Source organism: Canis lupus, chromosome 8, assembly GCF_011100685.1.
Source record: "Canis lupus familiaris isolate Mischka breed German Shepherd chromosome 8, alternate assembly UU_Cfam_GSD_1.0, whole genome shotgun sequence".
NCBI lineage: Eukaryota > Metazoa > Chordata > Mammalia > Carnivora > Canidae > Canis > Canis lupus.
Genome location: NC_049229.1, coordinates 63531955 through 63553195, shown reverse-complemented (window position 1 = coordinate 63553195; position 21241 = coordinate 63531955). Strand labels below are relative to the sequence as shown.

The window sequence follows — 21241 nt, the reverse complement described above, 5'->3', positions numbered from 1 at the left end:
AAGTCCTATCTCTTTTCCTAGCAGAGCAACCATCACCTTTTATTGAATCTTAAACCATGGGGAAAGGGAGAGGGGAAGGAACAGATGTTATGCAAAAATGAGGACATATCATGATCAGTCACTACCAGAGAAATTAATCTGAAAACTCTAGCTTTGCTACTGTTAAACTATGATTTGTATATACACAGTCTGTGATCCTAATCCTAGCAGCTCTCATTTCACACTCAAAAATATAACACAGAAGCTACTGATGCTGTTTGAATTTGTAACAATGAAGCAGATGCCAGAAGGCCTTGTTTTGAGTTCCCAACAAGAAAGTAAACTTCACATAGTTGACGTTATTTCTTTATTCCAAGTAAATTATTAAACAGTTTATTTTAATGACTAGAGCAAAATAAATTAAATGATTACCTCAGAAAATAAAAACTTCCAAGAAAGACAAAACCTTCTTTTAAGACAAAGATGACTCAGGAATCTAAAGCAGAAGATACAGAGTACCAACCCACAATAGCAGTCATCTTTCAAATGTGGCATACTTTCCTATGTTAGTACTATAAAATCAAATTCTGAATAATGTTAAATCTTCAAAGTACCAACTTTATATATAGTTAGGGAACCATTCTACCCTGCTTAGTCATTATGCTTAGAATCATAGAGAAATGTATTATACTTTTTTTATAGTACCAAAGGAAGGGTAAAGGAAAAATTAACATTTAAGGATCTACAATGTACCAGTCAAGACCCTTCATGTAATCACATTAATGTTCACAATATAAGAGTAATATATTCTATCCATACTTTGCAATTGAAGAAACTGAGGCCCAGAAAAACAAAAAATGCAACTTACCCAAAGCCAACCAACTACTAAAGATTAGAGCCAGATAGGACTCCAACCTATGACTTCTAGCCCATACCTAACCTAACCTGGGGCCACTATACCCAGGATAACATCACATTATAAGAAGTAGCTAAACCCATAGCCTAAATAAAAATGTGTCTAAGTTGACAATACTGCAAGAGAAAAATTAGCACATGATTTAGTAATATTCATGTTACAATAAATTCTTTAGTTGACAATTTCCACTCTATATTACGGTGCCACGTTAATAGAATATGCAGAAGGTGCATGTTCATTGCGAAGAACAAACTCCTCTCTTGATGGAACCAAGTATCACCAGTTATACCGAGAGCATTTCCTTTTGAGTGGCTCTCCAACTTCATATATCAACTAATGAGCTCCTTTCCCCTCAGTCTACCAACACAGGGACAAACAGCCCTCTGACTCTCCAGGTATACATCTTGGAATTACTTTCACCTTCCCTTTCTCCCTCGTGCCCCACATTAAATCTCAAAGCAGTTTACAAGATGAGCATTATTATCCTCACTTGTCCTGGTGTGGAATGAACGTATTAAGGGGCAATTATTAACCATATCAAGACTATTTCATGTTAACTTTGATATATTATCTTATTATATACATAGAAGAAGAATTATTAAAACTTAGTTTTAGTTATATACACACACACACAAACTTGTGTGTACATGTCAGGTCACAATTTAAATGTATTTCTTATTGTAGGTCGTGGTAAAAAAAAAAAAAAAAACAGTAAAAGATCATTGTTCCACAGTGTTTTGCAAAGAGTAAAAGGAAAAATTACCAAGGTCTGCCCTACATAAATAAGCTACAGCAGAAATGTTGAAAGGTATGCAAAATATAAGGTCAGGAGTAACTACACAAACTCAGAAAATTTCCAGGAACACCGTAATCTGTTTTTTTGGTTTTTTTTTTATCAGTCTTTCCATTTCTCCATTAACACAGTAGTAAAAATCTCTTTAAAAATATTTTTAAAGACTATTTTGACATATTAGGACAAAGCAGGGAAAAAGGGATAGCTAAGAAGATTCCATTTACATAGCTGCCAACCTAGTAAGAGAGAAACCCAGGAGGGAAAATAGAAGAGTAAAAAAGAGATAAAAGCAGGCCAAATCCCTGGTACTTACAGGAAGAAAAGATGATAAACTGCTACCACAGGAAGGGGAAGAGACCTGATTACTTGACCTACAGAACACAGGAGGACTGATATGTTTAATAAGTCAGGAAGTACTTAATCAGGACCTGTTGGATGCCAGGCACTGGTTCTGGATTTTCCATCATAATCTAATGCTGCTTTATACCTGGCCATAGACCCTGTTAGCTAGCAAAGACTAAGTGCCTACTCTATACTGGACAGTGAACTAAGCCTTGGCAGGGATATGGTGGTAACAGACACAGCCCTTGCCTGATTAGAGTTCACAGTCAGAGAAGACAAGTATTAAATGACAATCAAGTAAATCATCTCAAGTGTGCAAGGACCTATCAAGGAACAGTACAGAGCACTATTGAGAACATCACTTAATTTGGAGGCCACAGGAGGGCTTCCCTGAAGAGCTGAGACCTGAAAAATGAGCAGAAATAGATGAAAAAAAAGAGTCAAAGGAACAGTATGTTCAAAAGTTCCATGCTAGATGGGAATCATTCAATCGTTTTATAAGGATGTACTGAACGCTTATGATTTGCCAGTCACTGTGCTCTGGAAATAAAAAAAAGAAAACAATAAAAACAAAGCATTCTGATTCTATGTGTCTGAATTAGAGTAGAAAGAGAAGAAATGGCTTCTTGCAGAAGTAAAATCAATAGGACTTGATATAAAACCAATTACTGGAGGAAAAAGGAAGAGTAAAACTCATTCCCAGGTTTCCCTCCAGGATGATTTGAAAGGATGGTCAGGCTCCATGACTAGGGAAGGCACAATTAGATAAAAAGTGGTGAATTCAGTTTTGGGCATACTAAGTTTGAAAAGCCAGCAAGCCATACTAGCAGAGACATCCTCGTGGAGACACTCAGCAGGCAGATCTGGCCCAAAGTTCATGAGCAAAACCAAAGGCTATCACCACAAATTTGGAAAGTATGTCATGGAGATAGTCATTGAAATCTAGGGGTGGATAATATGACCCAGAAAGAGTCCCAAACAACATACAGTGGTTCCTGTCTTCATTAGCACTGCAAATGAAGCACCAAATCAGAAGAAATGTAACACAAACAAAGTCAATTATAAAATGTAAAAAGCTCATCGGTCAACCCAAAATCAATATGCAAAATTTGCTTGAAAAGCTTCCTCTTCTCTAAAGCTAATGATAGGATAGAAGGCAGTGTGTTAAAGAGGGACTGAAGCAGTGACCATCTCCATGACATGATTTCCAAATCTGTGAAAACATAATTCACCTGCTCACATTGTGACAATGAAGAAATCAACACCTATAGACTATGGAAGTTGTTCAAGTCAGGGTCAGGACAATATCCCCGTAAAGCAAGAATCTAATTTATATAAAACAAAATTATTGGTCCTATGGTATTTCTTATGAGTTCCTAAATAACTCTTAATTTAATTTCAGGGGCATCTGGCTAGCTCAGTCAGTGGAACATGTGACTCTTGATCTTGGGATTTTAAGTTCATGCCCCATGTTGAGTGTAGAGATTACTTAAAATTAAAGTCTGTTTTAAGACTTTGATTTTTTTTTATGTTTTAAGATTTTTAAGTAATTAACCAATTTCATGCATATATTTTCTTAAGAGAAATAAAGTCAATTTTCTCCCTTCTGTCCCTTAAAGAATTATTTTAGACATTCCTATTATTACTTCCAGCAATAAATGAATTACCAGTCCTCTAATTATTTTAAAAGAAATATAGTGTTGAAGGAAATACAGTTGCTAATTATACCACATAATTCAGTGAGTAAATTCAGTGAGTAAATAGGAATACATGAGTAATGTATTACTTATATATGAATAAAAAATGACATATAGCTTACTTAAATTATTCTAGTATCTTGTCCAGAAGACTAGGTTCACGTGCTACTTATGTGGGAATTATAAAAATACTAAGCAGTAAATGGACTTATAAATCACAATATGTAATTATTTTTACAAAATAATGATTTGATGAAATAACAAGTCATTCTATTTTTATAACTATTTACCTGCACAAAAGAATTTAGAGAAGCACACATTTAAACATGCAAAATATTGAACATTTTAATATTTTTAAAATACAAGTCAAAAGAATTATAGCTGACACATATACCCTGGGCTTTTTTTGTTTTTTTAAAGATTTTATTTATTTATGGGGAAGGGAGAGAAACAGAGGGCAAGGACAAGCAGACTCTGCTCTGAGCACCAAGCCAGACGCTTGATCTCAGCACCCTGAGATCATGACCTGAGCCATAACCAAGAATCTAACGCTTTATCGACTAAGCCACCCAGGTGCTCCTATTGTGAGCTTTTTTTAAAACTACAGATAAGTAAATATTTTTGAAGGAATAGAGAAATGGAGGTTAGCTGATAGCTGCAGTGAGCACTGAATTAAGTGTATAGTCATAGTGTAAGAAAAGGTCTTAACAGCATGACTACGTACATCTTTCTCACTTAACAAAATAGAGATGCCAAATGATGTTCCCAAGGTCACACAGCTGGTTAGTGGCTGTGCTGTCTCTTAGCAACAAGGATTAAAAGAAAAACACAAGTTTTGTAGCTCTTGTTGCCTAAAAAAAGAAACAAAATTAGTCTCAACTAATTTTACATATGTATGTAAATACATACATATAAACATATATATTCCTATAATAAGTAAGAAACTAGAGCTAAACTAATAAAATATATACTTTTTTTGAACATTAAGAAAATTTTTCCTAAAAAAGAAAATAAGAGGTCACATCTATTTACCCACTAATATATCAAAAGAAATGACTAAAACATTGGAATTCTGACCCTTCAGCAGGTTTCTGCTAATACAATATTTAAAAACCATCTTGAATAAAGAAATGCAGGGGCTTTTTAATGCCTATACAAGAAAACTACAGAAAACTTATAAGCATTCATATTTTGTAATAGAAAGACTTAATCTGCTTAAATATCAGAGATGAAGAACAGGAAAGATTGAGGACACTCCCAGGTTTTTAACCTGTGAGCAGATGATGGTGCCATTTATCTGAGATGGACAAGCAATCCACATATGAATAAAGATGTCAAGGAAATAATAGACCTAGCAATGCAAATTTCTGGGGAAAACATATTAAAAGCAAAAGGAACAACAAGAGCAAAATCCAAGGTAGATGTGTACCTGTTATGTTTAATGAATAGGATGGCTAGAGTACACACCAAGCAAAGAAGGTAATCCTAAGAAATTAAATCAGAGCTGCTATGGGCAAAGAAGAGATAGTCACAGAAATCAGGCAAAGTACATTCTCAAACTGTAATGGAACTAAATGAGAAATCAGTAACAGAAAGATACCTGGAAAATCCTCCAATATGTGGGAATTAATAAACTTCTAAATGACTCATGAGTCAAAGAAGTCTTGAAAGAAACTTTGTTTTCTTTAAGATTTTATTTATTTATTTATTTGAGAGAAAGAGCACAAGGAAAGGTGTGACTGGGGGTAAAGGGGCAGAGAGAGGGAGAAGCAGACTCCTTGCTGAGCAGGGAGCTCAATGCTGGGCTCCATCCCAGGACCCTGAGATCACAACCTGAACCAAAGGCAGCCACTTAACCTACTGAACCACACAGGTGTCCCTGGTTTTGCTGGTTTTTTTCATTTTATTTACTTAGAGAGAGGGGGGGAGAGCATGCAAGAGCAGGGGGAGGGGCAGAGGGAAAGGGAGAAAGAATCTCAAGTAGACTCCGGGTGGGCGGGTATAGATCCTGAGATGGGGCTGGATTTCACCACCCTGAAGTCATGATCTGAGCTGAAATCAAGAGTCAGAAATGAAAGCTTAACCACCCAGACACCCCTGAAAGAAAGTTTTTTTTATTTCAACTAAATGACAATGAAGACATAAAAAAATCAAAATTTGTGGAATGCAGTTAAAGCAGGGCCTAGAGGAAAATACATAGCATTAAAGTGCATGTAATACAATAGAAGATTTAAAATCAATAAAGTAGGATTCCACCTTAGGAAATTAAAGAAGGGAAAACTAAAAGCAAAGTAAGGAGAATGAAAGAAATATTAAATACAGAATAAAAATCAATGAAACATACAGAAAACATTACAATACAAAAAAAATATTAACAGAAAAATGAAATCAAATGCTGGCTCTTTTAAAAGATCAATAAAATTGATAAACATCAAATGTAAACAAGAAAAAAGTTTAAAAAAAGAAAACACAAATTACCAATATCGATAATCAAAGAGGGGATATCAGTACAGATCCCACAAACATTAAAAAGAAATACTAGGGCAGCCCCGGTGGCCCAGCGGTTTGGTACCACCTTTGGCCTGGGGTGTGATCCTGGAGACCAGGGATCGAGTCCCACATTGGGCTCCCTGCATGGAGCCTGCTTCTCCCTCTGCCTGCGTCTCTGCCTCTCTCTGTCTGTCATGAAAAAATAAATAAAATCTTAAAAAATAAAATAAAAATAAAAGGAAATACTAGCATAGAGAATTCAATGCCCATAAATTCAATAACTTAGATGGAATACAATTAAGGACTTGAAAGAAAAAAACTACCAAAACCCACTTAAGAAGAAACAGACAACCCAAATAGCCCTATATCTATTAAATAATTGAATTTTTAGTTAAACACTTTTCAAAAAAGAAAATCCCAAGCCCAGATGGTTTCATTGGTGAATTCTACCTAACATTTAAGGAAGAAATATGGGGCACCTGGCTGATTCAGCTAATGAAGCATGGGACTCTTGATCTCAGGGTTGTGAGTTCAAGCCCCATGTTGGGAGTAGAGATTACTTAAAAAAAAAAATAAAAAATTAATATTTAAGGGAGAAATCCTACCAGTTCTACACAACCTCTTCCAGAAGATAGGAAACCACTTCCCAAATCATTTCATGAGCATTCTCCTAAAACCAAAACTAGGCACAGATATTATAAGAAAACTGTAGGTCAATATCTCTCATTACATTAGTTGCAAAAATCCTCCAAAATATAGTAGCAAATAGAGCCCTGAAATATTTTAAAAGACTCATACCAAGTAGATTTCATCCCAAGAATGCAAGGCTGGTTCATCATTTGAAAACTGATCAGTGTAATTCAGCATATTAAAAAAACTAAGTTAGAAAAGCCATATATCATACCAATTAGATTCAGAAAAATATTCAACAAGATTCACCATCCATTCCTAATAAAAACTGTCAGCAAATTAGGACTACTTACATCATACTTAATGGTGAGAGACTGAATGCCTTCCCCCTAAGATCAGAAACAAGAGAGGTCCTCTCTCACCACTTCTACCTTGGAGGAACCTGGCAAATACTATTTTAACCAAGTACTCAAGATTATCATCACCAGTGATAAATTGTAGTGATAGCATGTATCCCCTAAAATGATGGGATGAGAAAGGTATTTCACCTCCATGGTAGTCTTCCCAAAAGCCCATAAACCCCAATATAATAATGTGAAAAACATTAGACAAATACAACTTGAGAGACATTCTACTCTTTAAACTATCAAAATCTTGAAAAGCAAGGGAAGACTAGGAAAGCATCACAGCCAAGAGGAGACTAAGGAGATATGGCAACTACATGCAATGTGGTTTCCTGGAGGAAAAGAACATTAGTGAAAAAACTGATGAAATCAAAATAATCTATAGTTCAGTTAATAGTGATGTGCCTATGTTAATTTCTTAGTTTTGGCAAAAGTACCAAGGTTATGTAAGATATTAGCTTTAGAGGAAACTGATGAAAAGTATATGGAAACTCTCTGAACTATTTTTGTGAGTGTTCTAGAAACCTAAAATAATTCCTTCCAAAGTTACTTAAAAAAAAAAAAAAAGTAAAAGATATACTGGGTAAACACTAAACAAACAAACAAAAAAAAAAGCTAGAGTATATTAATATCAGATAAACTGTATTTCAAAACAAAAAATATTTCTAGGGATAAAGATAAATATTACATAACTATAAAGGAGTTATGTCACCAAGAAAACAATCCTAACTATATGTACCTAAATACAGAAACCAAAACATGTGAACAACTACTAAAACTGACAGATTTGAAAGAAGTAGACAAATCTGCATGTATAGAGACTTCAATACTCCAATCTTTGTAATTAATAGAATAAGTACATAGAAAATAACATTGGAGATACAGAAGACCTGAAAAATACCATCAACCCACTTGACCTAATTCACACTTATAGAACATTATACCCAACAACAGAATGCACACGCTTTTCAAGTATGCATGGAAAATTCACCAAGATCAATCATGTTCTGGGTCATAAAACCTCAGAAGTCAAGCAAAGTAGAGAACGTTCTGTGACTATTACAGAATTAAACTAGAAACCAATAACAGAAAAGTTCTGGGAAAATCCTCCATATGACTAGAAAATTATGTGAGTTACACATATACACCATCCACATGTATAAACCAACCCCCCACCCCGCGCTTCCCCACCATTATCAGACCCTCAAGGAGAGGTGTCCTTTTCCCCATATGGCCAGGTTGTATGTACTTTTGTGAATCCCTTCCCTCTTCAAGATTACCTACTTTTCAAGCAAATTAGTTTAATTTTATTACCAAGAGAATGTCCAAGCAGACAAGTTTGTAAACTTATTACCAAGAGAATTTCTATGACAATTCTAAGTCAGTCAGACTTTAAAGTCTGATTTTTCATACATGAACATGTAAAATATTTTTATGCAGGCCATATAACTCTCATTCTGCCCCAAACATCTCCACACCAAATCTATAATATGTAGAACTCTTGAAAGAAAAACTATTTTCTGATATTTTCTAGTTCAGCAAAATGAGCAGTATTTTTTCTTTAATCATATTATTGTATCCAATCCTTAATGAAACACAGGCACCTTCTGAATTATGACTCTTTACCTTACAAATGACACTTTTTTAAAAAGCTGTGAAACCATTCACCTCTCCAAGGACCTTCTGCCCAAAGGGATGACCAATGGCACCACTCAATGGATGAAATAATAAACTGGGATTCAACATCTTTATCCTACAATTGAAGATACCCTGCTCAAGCAAGATGGAACCTTAAATTCTGTCAGGCACAACCCATTATATTATATGGAGGAAAGAGGGGGGAACGGTGCCTGAAGAACTTAAGTGACTTAAATGTGATCACAGACAAAGATGCTATGTCCCCTGATTTTTACACTAGCAAACTGGCCCTTTCCATTTCACATTACAGCCAAGGGCAAAAAAATTAACCTCGAACCTTATCTTTACCATTTGCCTGGAAATGGATCACAGACCTAAAATTAAGAGCTAACACCTTAAAACTGCTTAGAAGTTGATAAAAATCTCTTCAATATAATTCAAAAAAATACTAATTATAAAGGGGAAAAAATCAATAAATTAGACCATCAAAATTAGACTGCAACAAAGCAAAAAATCTTTGCTCTTGGAAAAATACTTCTATAAAAATTAAAAAGCTACAGACTGGGAAAAATATCTGCAAAACATATATCCAACCAATGGGCAAAAGTTTTGAACAGATACTTCACCAAACAAGATATATGGCTGGCTTATAAACACATGTAAAGGTGCTCACGGGCCACTGGTCATTTGGGAAATCCAAATTACAAACACAATGAAACACCATTAAATGGCTTAAAACTAAAAAGACTGATCATACCAAATGTTAATGAGTACATGGAGCAACTCAAACTCATACACTGCCTGGAAATGTAAAATTATAAGTTCACATTGGAAACAGTTTAGCAGTTTCTTATAAATGTAAATATCCACTACATGACCCAGTCATCATACTCCTAGCTGTATACCAGAGAAGGAAGAAAAAGCACGTACCCACCAAAGATTTGTACTTGAATATTTATAGCCACTTAAGTCTGTAGTAGCCAAAAACTGGAAATTACCCAAATGTCCATTAGCAGATGAATAGATAAGCAAAATGTTATATTCTTAAAATGGAATAATTATCAACACCAAACAGAAATAAACTAATGACACATGCAACAGTATACATGAACTTCACAACAATTGAGTAAAAGAAGTCAGACAAAAAAGTAGATACTCCAATTAATTTCTATAAAATTCTAGAAATTGCTAACTAATCTATAGTGACAGAAAGTTAATCAATGGTTGCCTAGAGTGGGAGATCAGAGGAATGGGAGAGAATATTAAAAAAAGTTACTGTGGAGAGTGATGGATATGTTCATTACCTTAGTTGTGATGATAGCTTTATGAGTGTGTATATATATACATATATACATTTTATATATATGTATATACACACATATACACACACCCATAAATTTATATAAATATATGCATATTTATGTTTATTTAATATATTTAAATGTATATATATAAGTTCATCAAATCGTACAGCTAAAATATGTGCAATTTATTGGATATCAACTATACCTCATAAAACTATAAAAAATGAAAACACACATATATTCACCACATAACCCAGCGTTCCATTTTAGGAATTCATCCAAGAGATATGAAAACATACGTCTACATTCTAGAACATACGTCTAAAAATCAATCTATGACAAAAAGCAGATCACTGGTTGCCCAGGGTCACAGTGGAAGATTGACTGCAAAGGGGTACCATCTGAAGAGAAACTTTATAACTAAAGGAAGTTTCCAGATGGGATTTTTCCATATACCCTATACATACATCTATAAATCATGTACTGAATTGCAAACAGGTGATTAAAAAGACCAACAACAACTACCCTTGGGACACCTGGGTGGCTCAGCGGTTGAGCCTCTGCCTTTGGCTCAGGGCATGATCCTGTGGTGCCAGGACTGAGTCCCGCATCGGGCTCCCCACGGGACTGCTTCTCCCTCTTCTCTCTCTGTGTCTCTGCATCTGTGTGTGTGTGTGTGTGTATGTCTCATGAATGAATAAATAAATAAAATAAAATAAAAAACTACCCTTCTCTAAATACAACTCTGAACCCAGCACTGTGCCCTCTACATACATTTCCTCTAATCTTAACAATCCTACAGTATAGGTATTATTATTCTCATTTTAGAATAGGAGGCTTGGACTCAGAGAAGCTAAGCGACTTACCCAAGGTTTCTTCATAAGTAAATGAGTGAGCCCCAGCCTCTAAGAATCAATCTGGGTCTGTCTTAATATAAAGTATTTCTGACACAACGTCCTGCCTTCTTAACACCCAACACACTTTAACTGGGGATGCCCTCTCTTCTACTGAGCTCTAAGAAAAATGCATTCACTCCCTTAAACAACTACTTCCTGAACACAAGTTATTTGCTGCATAATGTTATCATTCCCCAGGTGATGCCCAACACCTAACAAGTACTCAATAAATATTCTCTATCTTTTACCTTAACTCATAAGATTTATTCTAAAGTAATAGTTACATTACAAATCTCTTCTATTACTAATATCTGACTATACTTAAGATAAAAACTTCCCAAATCTCTCATAATTGCATCATGTTAGTAAGCTCCAGATCTTTCCAATGACACGATATAGGTCACTTTTCACTGATGAAAATAGTTTTTTGTTAAGCTTTTCCTACAGATCCCTTGAGAGCATTCTGCTTTCTCCTGATGTCACAGAGACAGCCTTCTGAAGCTTCAGTAAATAGGAAAAAAGAAACATGTCATTGTTATGCTCATAACAAAAGGCAAGGCAAAGGAGATGGAAATAATCGCCAAACCCCCTACATTCAGTGACCTAGTACTTTTCCGAAACAGGGAATTCAAGGTTTGCCAAGGGCTTAAGTAATTTGGCCTGAGTAATAATAAGATATACAACCGGAATCCATTATATACTCCTCTTAATATGTGAAACACTGGTCCGTCTATCTTAAAACACAAAAATGAAAGTGCTTCCTACTTCAATGTAGAAAGGCAAGTTATTCGAGCATCATCTTCACAGAGGATGATAATTTGGGCAATTTTCTTTAAATGGGACCTCTTACAGGGAACATTCTTGTAGGAAAAGAAAAATGTTCAATGGTATAAGTAAAATCAGGCACAGGAAAACAAAAACCAACAAAAACCTCTTCAGGTGATTAAGTAGGCAGTTCATTATCAATATGCTAGAAAATTTATATACTAGAAAGTTTGTCACTTTGTTTCCTAAACACTAAGGGTTGGGGTCACTCATACACTGCTGGTATAAGTTTAAATTGACACAATTTGGAAAACTGTTTAGCAGTATCTTTTAAACTGATCATATGCATACATGAATGACCAGTAATTCTACTTCTATGAAAATAACTAAAAGAAAAGCACACATCTATTCACCAAGAGACTTGTATGTGAATATTATATGAATAAATTGTGGCATATAATGGAATGCTATACAGTAATGAAAAATGAACAATCTATCCATGCAACAACATGGACAAATCTCTTTTTGAAAAGGTTCAGTAAAAGCTAAGCATAAAACATGGTTCCTACTATATTAAGTTCAAAATCAGGCAAACTAATCTATGATGTTAAAAGTCAGGATGGTAGTTACCCTTTGCAAGGAACAGAAGGAACTGGACAGAAGTACAAGAGAGGTGCTAGGCTAATATATAGTAGATTGTGTTCTGTATGCTGGTTACATGGGTGTGTTCATTCATGCAAATTCAACAAGCTATATATTCAGGATTTATGCACATTTCTGCAGATATTCAAAAAGCTTGTTTTAAAAAACAGGACAAAAACATATGTCCATGAAAGTATCTTTGTGGAGCACCTGAGCGGCTCAATCAGTTAAGCATCTAACTCTTGATTTTGGCTCAAGTCATGATCTCAGGATCGTGAGATTGGTCATGATCTGCTGGGCATGAAGCCTGCTTAAGATTCTCTCTCTCCCTCCCCCTTTGCCCCTTCACTTTCCTCTCCACCTGGAAGGAAGGAAGGAAGGAAGGAAGGAAGGAAGGAAGGAAGGAAGGAAGGAAGGAAGGAAGGAAGCTCTTTAAGATTTCTAATTCTTTTTTTTTTAGTATACAAACGTAAATGAATAACAGACCACACCACAGCCTAAAATCAATGCAGAAACAAGAGAGAAATATCATGGATAACCAAGGATGAAGGGAGGTCATCACAGTGCACACTTTGAAAACAGTATCTCTCTCTGCATGGTGTTAAAAGACTCTTCCAACTAAACAACACTTTCCACTTCCTTGCCAAAGACAGGCTGAAAGTCATAGCTAATAGGCTACTTTCTAGAATATTCACAGGCTTCTGCTCTAGTTGATTTGTAACCAAGAGTTGCCTGTATTTGTTCTCAGACCAGTTTATCCCAATTTTACTGGCTGTTACAATTACATAATTTAATTAAATATTGCAGAAACATGAGATGCAAAAACAATCATTTCTATGAAATTAAATTGAAAATTTTAGAAACACTCAGTAAAGATAACTTGCCAAAGAAAATTGCTACTGAATTAGGAAAAACAAGACAACTTGCAAAAGATGAGTAGAAAATCACAAAACTCTAGGACCATGCTTTCCAAACGCTTCCTAAGCCACCTTCCAATTCTCACCTAGCTTTAAAGAAACATAAACTTGACATTAAAAGTGCTTCATGGGGGTAATCAATGCAATAAAGCAGATCCTGAACTATAATCAGCAGACCTATGCTCAAAGAAAAGGCAGTGGACCTACAACAAAAGACTGGCAAACAAAAACATATTTTTATATTAAAATAAAATGTTGAACGTAGGTATCATTTCTATGGTTTCCTACACTGACCATTTTTTTGGATTAAGTAACCAACTATCCATTCTACTTGTGAGGCATTAAAAATGCTCTTCTGTACATCACTCAAGAAAACTTGGCAAAGTAATACTAGACAGTCAAGCACCCCCATACACACACATACACAGTCTCCCTCTGTCTCACATACATATACACACACACACACATCCCTTATATATCCGTTTTACTGAAACTGTACTAAAAGGCAGAAGGCATCAAAAAAAGAAATCAAGACATTAGTGAAAATAAAAGAAGTGTGGGGATACAGAAGATCTTAGAAATAAGGCCATACAAAGGAGTTTTTCACACAACTTTTCACATTTGCAGAACAAATACAATAGGTATTTTTAAAGATAAAACTATCAAAACCTAGCCAGGTAGCCAAGTTTATCCCTCAAGTTCTTCCCCACTATCTTACTGCTGTCCTGTTCTAGTCCTGAATGCCAAGAGTCTCCAGAGGTGACTGTATATGTATCTCAGTAGCCAAGTTTATAGGACTTTGGTTCGTTTTCAGACTTGGCTGCAGAAAGCTCCCTCTACGATTTCACTAGGGGGAGCACTTACTCCTCAAACAGGGGACAGAGGGCGGGGCAGAGGGGAAAAGTTCCTAATTAAAGATGCACTTTACCTGGCTATCCCTGGAAGGCAAAGTGCAAAATGATCTAAAACTCACTGCATAGGGGCCTGGGATGGGGGGACAGTTGGTAACCCAGGCAACTCTTGATTTGGACACAGGTCATGGTCTCAGGGTCCTAGGATCAAGCCCTGCTCCAGGCTCTGCCCTCAGCAGGCAGTCTGCATGGAATTCTCTGTCTTTTCCTCTGCTTCTCCCTCTGTCCCTCACCCTGCCCATGTGCATGCTCCCTCTCCAGAGTGCTCTCTCTCTCTAAAATAAATAATCTCTTTTTTTTAATTTGCAGTGTTACAGCGACTGTAAAAACAACCCACATAAAAGTGAGGTTAGGGATCCCTGGGTGGCGCAGCGGTTTGGCGCCTGCCTTTGGCCCTGGGCGGATCCTGGAGACCCGGGATCGAATCCCACGTCGGGCTCCCGGTGCATGGAGCCTGCTTCTCCCTCTGCCTGTGTCTCTGCCTCTCTCTCTCTCTCTCTCTCTCTGTGTGACTATCATAAATAAATAAAAATTTAAAAAAAAAAGAAAACAGTTATGTTTAAAAAAAAAAAAAAAGTGAGGTTAACACTAACCAATCCACACAATGCATCCAATATGTTAAGAGCAAATATTGCTTAAGATAAAGTCATTTAGTAAGAAAATACAAATCTTTAAAACAGGCTGGCCTTATCACTCAGGCTTAAAAATGTTTAATTATAATTCATGAAGATTCTGGCTTCTGATAAAGACTATTAGCCAAAGAAGTTAATAGTATCGATCATAAACTTCAGTTGACATACTTTACTTGCCAGTTACTTTACTAAATTATTGGAAGGCAAAATTAATATCGTAACCTCTTTAAAAAATTTGAAATGTATCCTGAGAACTTAAGTAACAAGGAAGTAGGGATGGGGGAAAGACACAGAACGAAATTAACATTAATTGGGTACCTGTTCGGTGTCAGGGCTCCATACATAATACAAGCTTGGGAAACAGGAATTGCTATTTCCATTTTACAGATGAGAAAAGAGAGCATAACAACCATAAATAACATGTTCATGGTTACACAGATAATAAACAGTAGAATAGGCTATAACCTAACTCTGATTGATTCTATTGCCTATAATATTTTTTAAAAACTCAGAAGTATCTTAATCCATTTGGTCATCTTAAATTGATAAAAACACCTTAAGAAGTATATATTTATATCACAGCACAGAATGAGAAAGACCAAAACAGCAACAACATAACAGATGGCTTGCCCTCTGGGAGCTTACAATGAAAGAAAATGTTCACGCACAGGCAGGTTAAGGAATACTGTGTAGTGATTCATCACTACTTGAGGGAAGGCATCAATAAGTGATATGGGAGCTCAAAGAAGTCTGGGCTCCATGTGGTTTCAGCAGTTAAGAAAGGCTTTATGAAAGATACAAGATCATAGCTGGATCCGGGAGATGGAAAATGTTGAACAGGTATAATGAAAGGTCCTCCAGGACAAGAAAAAGCAGAGCTAAGGATGAACACAATGAATATGAATAACAGTGAAGAGGCCAGCAGGACTGCTTCAAAAAGTAAAGGACTGAGTGGAAACAATAATTGGTAGGCAATTACAGATATGTAAGTAAAGACCTACCTAATGAAGCACAGTATACAAACTTAGGGCTCTTCAACAAAATTATCCACATATTCTAAGTACATTCCTAAAATGTATGCCAAAATCGCAAAGAAGACAGAGAACAGGAAAAAGATGATGCGATATGATTTTGACGAAGCCACAAGCTGTGACTATTAGGAAAGCTGTTCTGCTTCAGCACTAAATGCCACAGATGGATGTATCAGCATCGTATTTATGCAAAACCACAAATTCATCTGTGTCATGTCTTCAAATACCGTAATGTTCTAAGCTTAATTATGAAAACTGCATTAACAATTGATCTGCCATATTTTAGGGTGAGATAATGAACCATGTAATTTGCTTTGCATTGGATGACAGTACTCTACAGATAATGTTTTAGATATTAGATTCAATTTAAATGCTATCAAAACCTCTACTGACATAAAAGCATGTGTGATGAAAACACATTTGCATGAATTCTAATTTAACCTAAGATTCCGAAAGAGTTTTAATATACAAAATAAGAGAACTAAAGAGACAAATCTGACATTCAAAGACAGAGGCGGGGGGAATCTGGATATTAAATATCCCATACAAAGAAAAAGGTAGAGCACTCAAAAATCTGAAAATCAGATGAAAAACAAACAAACAACAAAAAAAAAAAAACCAAGGGGCACCTGTGTGGCTCGGTTGGTTGAGCATCTGACTCTTGGTTCCAGCTCAGGTCATGATCTCAGGGTCCTAGGATCAAGCCCCATGAGCTCCATGCTCAGTAGAGTTAGCTTGTCCCTCACTCTGCTCCTTCCCCCCAAACCCCACACATATGCAGCATGTGAGCTCTCTCTAATAAATAAATAAAACCTTTTTATTTTATTTAAATATTTTATTTAAAGGAAAAAATAGAGTACGTTTAAAATAAAAGGCCTAGTATAAGATAGCAGAAGAGGCTGTAACAGAGACAAAGTCGGGACTCATCTATAAGACAATCCCCACACCCTCCCCAAATCCCAGGGAGAAAGAACGGTTCAGGCAGTGTGCTTTTAGAAGCTGAGAAGCTGGCCTACAGGTGAAATCCCACTTTCCCCCAGGAGGCGGTGAGGTAGTATAAATACTAAAAACTCTGCTGGAGAACCTATACACAACCAAATTAGTGTTTGCCTTCTGAGTCACCTTCCAAACCTCCTTCAAGGCAGACCAGCCACAAGAAACTAAAGAAAATATCAGATCTCTTAAAAAAAAAAAAAAAAAAACTTGTCTAAGAATGAGAGGACCTGGGACACCCCGGTGGCTCAGCGGTTGTTAGGTGCCTGCCTTCAGCTCAGGTCATGATCCTGGGATCCAGGATCGAATCCCACATCAGGCTCCCTGTGAGGAGCCTGCTTCTCCCTCTGCCTATGTCTCTGCCTCTCTCTCTCTCTGTCTGTGTCTCTCATGAATAAATAAATAAATCTTTAAAAATAAAATAAGAATGAGAGGACCCATTTGTCTCTGAAGGGCTTTGTAAATTCCAGAACTAGATAAAACTTATGTTCTGTGTCTGAGAAATACAGACAACTTAGATGACCCGGTTCACTAACAATAAAAGCAAAATAGAAAACAAGTAAGCTCTCCTAAAAAAGAAGCCTTGTCACTGATATCTGAATAAGGTATCTGCTGTCACAAGTAAGTAGAGCAAGACTCTCCATTTCCTAATTGTAAGCCAGAGTTTATGCAAAAAAAAAAAGAGAATCCAGTAGGAATAAGTAGGAACTTATTACAAATCATTAACTGCTGTAGGTTTAAAAACTTATCCAAACTCTCAACAATGGTCTATCTACTCCAAACAAAAGAACTCTGGGAAAAGGTGGAAGTTTACAACTATTGTTCACCCTACTGAGCATGTTAATTACTAAAGAATAAAGTATTCAAATACAACACAATAAAGTATCAAAAAAGGTTAAGCATTGAACTATACTCTGTGTAAACACCAGAAACACATACTGTTAATTCATAAATAAATAAAAGTTTTCTTTTAAATAAATGGGGAGAAATAATGACAGCATACTACCAAAGATCACCAAAGTAGGGGAAATAACACCAACATAAGGTCTAATGCCCAGAAACATTTTCAAGTGGTAGAATTATTAGAGAGAATGGCCTAAATGATAAGCATGCTACAATTCTGACTAAGAAGAGAAACCCAAGAGGCCATGAATAGGCTAAAGAATAATTAAGAGAAGTCATGGAAAGGGAAGTCATGGAGAGGGATTTCTTTTTACAGGACCCTCCACTGAATTACATGAATTACATGGAACTAGAAGTATGACCTATAAATTAGAAAGGAGAACAAGAAACTTGCCAGCACCTGAAACTGGCAAAGCTGACCTAAGCTAAGGAAACAAGGATGATAAATATCTCAGGAGGTAAATAACACCAGTTTTCAAAATCCGTTCTAAAATACAAAAGTGAAAACTAACTTGCCAAAGCGAAAAACAAGTGGCTGTAAGTCAAAGAGAAATTTCAAAACAAACATACACAAAATACCTTAGGAAAAAATTCTGCTTCTGAAGTATTTTCACAGATAATTTCATTAATGTTCACTGCATTAGCTTTTAAGAAGCTAAATCCAAAGTTTCTTAAGCAGCTAAGAGAAATTTTATAAATATTTGCAATAACTACTTGGATTAAGCAATTGCGCAGAGCTTGGGAGATCACACTTGCATAAGAGAGGCTCAATTAAATTTTAAACTCTTTCAGACAAAATTACAAAGCTTACGTAGCAGAAGTAATATAAACAGGCTATGCTGAGCAACAAATTGAACTACTCTATTTGTGTGTGGGTTTTTTCTACTTAGTAAATAGCATATAAGTTCATACTCTATGATTAACTTAAAATTAATCACTGAACATTCTTTAAGACTCATCTCAACTTACTGGATCTGTGGGAGAACAACCAAAGCTGGAAAATAAAAGCCAAAAAAATAAAATAAAATAAAATAAATTAAAATAAATTAAAATAAATAAAATAAAATAAAATAAAATAAAATAATGAAATGAAATAAAATAAAATAAAATAAAATAAAATAAAATAAAATAAAATAGAACGAGATCCAATTCAAATCCTTAGCTGTTCTGTTTCTCCTCCTCCTCCAAGAAATAGTCTAGAAGTTGGTTGTCTTAATTGATTTCAGTTGTCAAACGTTAAGCCCATACCAAAATCTTTTTTTTTTTTTCAAAATCTTAACTTAAAACATAATTACGTGCTGTGCATGCCAAAGTACTCTGTTCAAGCGGTTCACACTACATCTGAACACACCACAACGCGTTCATCCCTGCTGCCACAGGGAACGAGCAACAAATTCACAGGAAAGACTTGGGGCCAATACCTGAGCAGATAAACAGCTCTTTCAATATCGCTGAGGTCTTCGTCGACGGTCAATCTTTCTATTTCTTCTGGTGTCTGTCAAGTGCAAAACACAAATTATGCACACACACGTGGGTTAGTCCTGCCCCCCACCCCAGTGACCCTCCGCGAACCCCATATACGTACAGACTAATGGAAAAGTTTCGCAATTAAGCATCATCCTTGAAAACTAATCAAGAGCCTGCGGACTCCAGGTGCGGACCTCAACCACAGAGGTCTCTAAGGAAGCGTTGGGTTGTGGGGTGGAGGGGGGGGGGGGGAGTTTGGAGTTTGGGGGTTGGGGGTATGGGTTCGTTGCTTTTTTTTTTTTTTTTTTAACTGTTCTATCTTGAGAATTACAGTGTGGCTTCAGGACATTGCCGAACTCGATTTTACATGCATGCATAAAATACACACGTACTTTGAAAATCCCTAATGCCCCGAGGCTATTTCTCCAGCATTTTCCACCCCCAGGAAATGCTACAAAGGGGATGGAGGCAAACTGCAGCCGGGAGAGAATGAAGAAAGACGAAATGTGGAGTGGGGGAAGGGAAGGGAATAAACTCTGGGGCTGGAAGGAAATCAAAGATTCGCGACGTTGCGGCAGGTGGGAGTGAGAAAAGCTCCAGGGAGCAGCGGAGGGCGGCTGGGGGAGGGGGCGGTCGGGAAACCGGGTTTGCCAGCAGCCGGGGGCTGGGGGCTGGGATGCAGATGACTCTGCGGGGGGAGGGGAGCCCAGGGAGGGCGGACCGGGGTCCCAGCCGGAGTCCCGGAGGACCGACCTGTGCAGACCCAGGACGGGGGCGGGGGATCCAGGGGGCTCCCGAGGTCGGCGGCAGGACGCCCGCGGCACGGGTGCGGGGAGCCGCGGAGGGAGGCCCGGCTGAGCTGGGGGAAGGGGATCCCGCGTGGACGGGAGGGGGGCGGGGCCGGGCCTGGCGGGGGGCGCCCGGGACCACGCTGGGCCGTCCGCTCCGGGGGCGGGCTGGGGCCCGGGGCTCCGAAGGGCCGTCCCCCGGGGATGGGGTCCGGGCTGCGAGCCCCGGCGGCGGCCGGGTCGGGGCGACACTGCGGCCGCAGGGGGACGGGGGGCAGCCGCACTCCGAGAGGGTCCCGGGCCGCCTCGGGATGGGGATGGGGTCGGGTTGGGTCGGGGGCCCGGGGCTCCGAAGGGCCATTCCCCCGGGGATGGGGTCCGGGCTGCGAGCCCCGGCGGCGGCCGGGTCGGGGCGACACTGCGGCCGCAGGGGGACGGGGGGCAGCCGCACTCCGAGAGGGTCCCGGGCCGCCTCGGGAAGGGGATGGGGTCGGGGTCGGGGTCGGGTCGGGTCGGGGCCCGGGGCTCCGAAGGGCCATTCCCCCGGGGATGGGGTCCGGGCTGCGAGCCCCGGCGGCGGCCGGGTCGGGGTGACACTGCGGCCGCAGGGGGACGGGGGGCAGCCGCACTCCGAGTGGGTCCCGGGCCGCCTCGGGAAGGGGATGGGGTCGGGGTCGGGTCGGGGCGCGGGCCCGTCGCCGGGCGCCCTGCGGGCGGTTCCTCCTCCCCGGGGCGCACCTTGAGGCTCCGGCGGACCGGCCTCTCGATGATGGTGAGCTCCTGCAGGTCCTCCATGTAGCCGAACAGGCTGTTTTGACCGAAATCCATCGCGGCAGCGGCAGCGGCGGGCGGCGGCGGATGCATGGACCGCCGGGGCCCCTCGCCGCCCGGGCCGGAGCAGCCCCGCGGCCGCCCCCCGGCAGGACTTTCTCCCGCTCTCGGCCGCGGGAGCCGGGCGGGAGGCTATAGCTGGCGGCGGGAGAGGGAGCGCCGCCGCCGGGGTTGCGGGGGGGAAGGGGCGGGGGCGGGGCGGCCCAGGCGGGGGGGCGGGGCGAGGCGCGCGGGCGGGCTGCGGGGGCGGGGCCACGGGCGGGGGCGGGGCC

The 21241-nt window shown here is 38.8% G+C and overlaps 1 protein-coding gene across 7 annotated transcripts in view; it reads right to left on the bottom strand.

Moving 5' to 3' along the window:
- PPP4R4 (protein phosphatase 4 regulatory subunit 4) overlaps positions 1 to 21032 on the bottom strand; it is a 99149-nt gene extending 78117 nt beyond the window's left edge. For 2 of the 7 annotated variants that reach the window (XM_038545623.1, XM_038545624.1), the window contains exons 1-2: positions 20877 to 21032; positions 19305 to 19378 (exon numbers count right to left, since the gene is read on the bottom strand). In XM_038545623.1, the coding sequence (XP_038401551.1) occupies positions 19305 to 19378; positions 20877 to 21002 (200 nt within the window). In that variant the 5' untranslated portion in view covers positions 21003 to 21032. Of the gene's footprint in view, positions 1 to 11059; positions 11329 to 19304; positions 19379 to 19468; positions 19488 to 20876 lie in introns of those variants that run through there. The other 5 variants (XM_038545622.1, XM_038545625.1, XM_038545626.1 and 2 more) reach the window with 4 other exon arrangements.
- Between the last annotated feature and the right edge of the window lie 209 nt (positions 21033 to 21241).